At 35.3% G+C, this 1,284-nt stretch overlaps 1 protein-coding gene across 4 annotated transcripts in view; it reads left to right on the top strand.

The window, feature by feature from the left end:
- LARS1 (leucyl-tRNA synthetase 1) overlaps positions 1 to 1,284 on the top strand; it is a 69,888-nt gene that overhangs the window by 24,179 nt on the left and 44,425 nt on the right. For all 4 annotated transcript variants that reach the window (XM_017513228.1, XM_017513227.2, XM_017513229.1 and 1 more), the window contains 2 exons: positions 157 to 269; positions 1,051 to 1,114. In XM_017513228.1, coding sequence (XP_017368717.1) covers positions 157 to 269; positions 1,051 to 1,114 — 177 coding nt within the window. The remainder of the gene's footprint in view (positions 1 to 156; positions 270 to 1,050; positions 1,115 to 1,284) is intronic.

Raw genomic sequence — 1,284 nt, 5'->3', positions numbered from 1 at the left:
ATATATATATATATATATATATAGGAACTTGGAAAAATTTTTTTAGTAGTTGATCTAATTCTGGGTTAGAACAGTAAATAATTGATTCATAGGAATTCTTATTACAAAATTTGCATATTTCTCAAGAATTGCCTTTTAAAAATTTTCTTTTTATAGGTAGACTGGCGTCGTTCCTTCATTACCACTGATGTTAATCCTTACTATGATTCATTTGTCAGATGGCAATTTTTAACATTAAGAGAAAGAAACAAAATTAAATTTGGGAAACGGTAAGTTTGTTGTACTTGAGCATAATAAAGCAAAAGTCAGTTGAGCATGGTGGCTCATGCCTGTAATCCCAGTGCTTTAGGAAACTGAGGTGAGGAGCTTGCTTGAGGCCAGGAGTTCGAGACCAGCCTGGGAACATAGTGAGACCACATCTCTCTCTATATATATAGATATATAAAAATTAGCCAGGCATGGTGGCATGCACCTGTAGTCCTAGCTACTTGAGAGGATGGGGCAGGAGGATTGCTTACATGAATAAATAAATACCTCATAGCCTATCTTTTTCCATTATCTTTCTGTTTTTAAAATACTTTTTTTGTTTCTATTCTCTTGTATCCTTTGTTTTCCTTTTTTCCTTACCAGTGTCTTAATTTCTCTGAGCTGCTTAGTGTTTATGACAGATATAACCAGGGAGAATGGGAGTGTGGGCTTTCATCATCTTACTAAAGAAGTGAAAATAAGTTATCTTTTTTGATTAATCTACATAATCAACTTCCTTGATAGTTTCATTTCTTAAGTCATTTTATAGTCTTCTGTTTCATACCACAAAGCCAAGATCAGTGTGTATTTTTCAGTGGTACTACCTTTGATGAAGGTAGAAAGCTTTCATTAAATAAGTAGGTTGACAGTGGAACTCTACCGTAAGAGTACACATAATAGATATAGATAACTACTCAGAAGTTTTAGTTACAAGACGTGTAAGAAATTAGGTGCAACACCAGCAAATATGTTAGGATAAAATGTAAATATAATAATGTTTGTCACTTACTGTTTATTTTTTAGATATACCATTTATTCTCCAAAAGATGGACAGCCTTGCATGGATCATGATAGACAAACTGGAGAGGTGATTATCTGTGAGATAGAGTCGCTATTATAATAATCCTTAATATGACCATAGAGTTTAAGAAATAGAAGGCTGGGCGCGGTGGCTCAAGCCTGTAATCCCAGCACTTTGGGAGGCCGAGGCGGGTGGATCACGAGGTCAAGAGATCGAGACCATCCTGGTCAACATGG

This window comes from Cebus imitator, unplaced genomic scaffold, assembly GCF_001604975.1.
Source record: "Cebus imitator isolate Cc_AM_T3 unplaced genomic scaffold, Cebus_imitator-1.0 Scaffold489, whole genome shotgun sequence".
Taxonomy (NCBI): Eukaryota; Metazoa; Chordata; class Mammalia; order Primates; family Cebidae; genus Cebus; species Cebus imitator.
The sequence above is the reverse complement of the archived record's forward strand: the minus strand, read 5'-3'. Positions and strand labels throughout refer to the sequence as shown.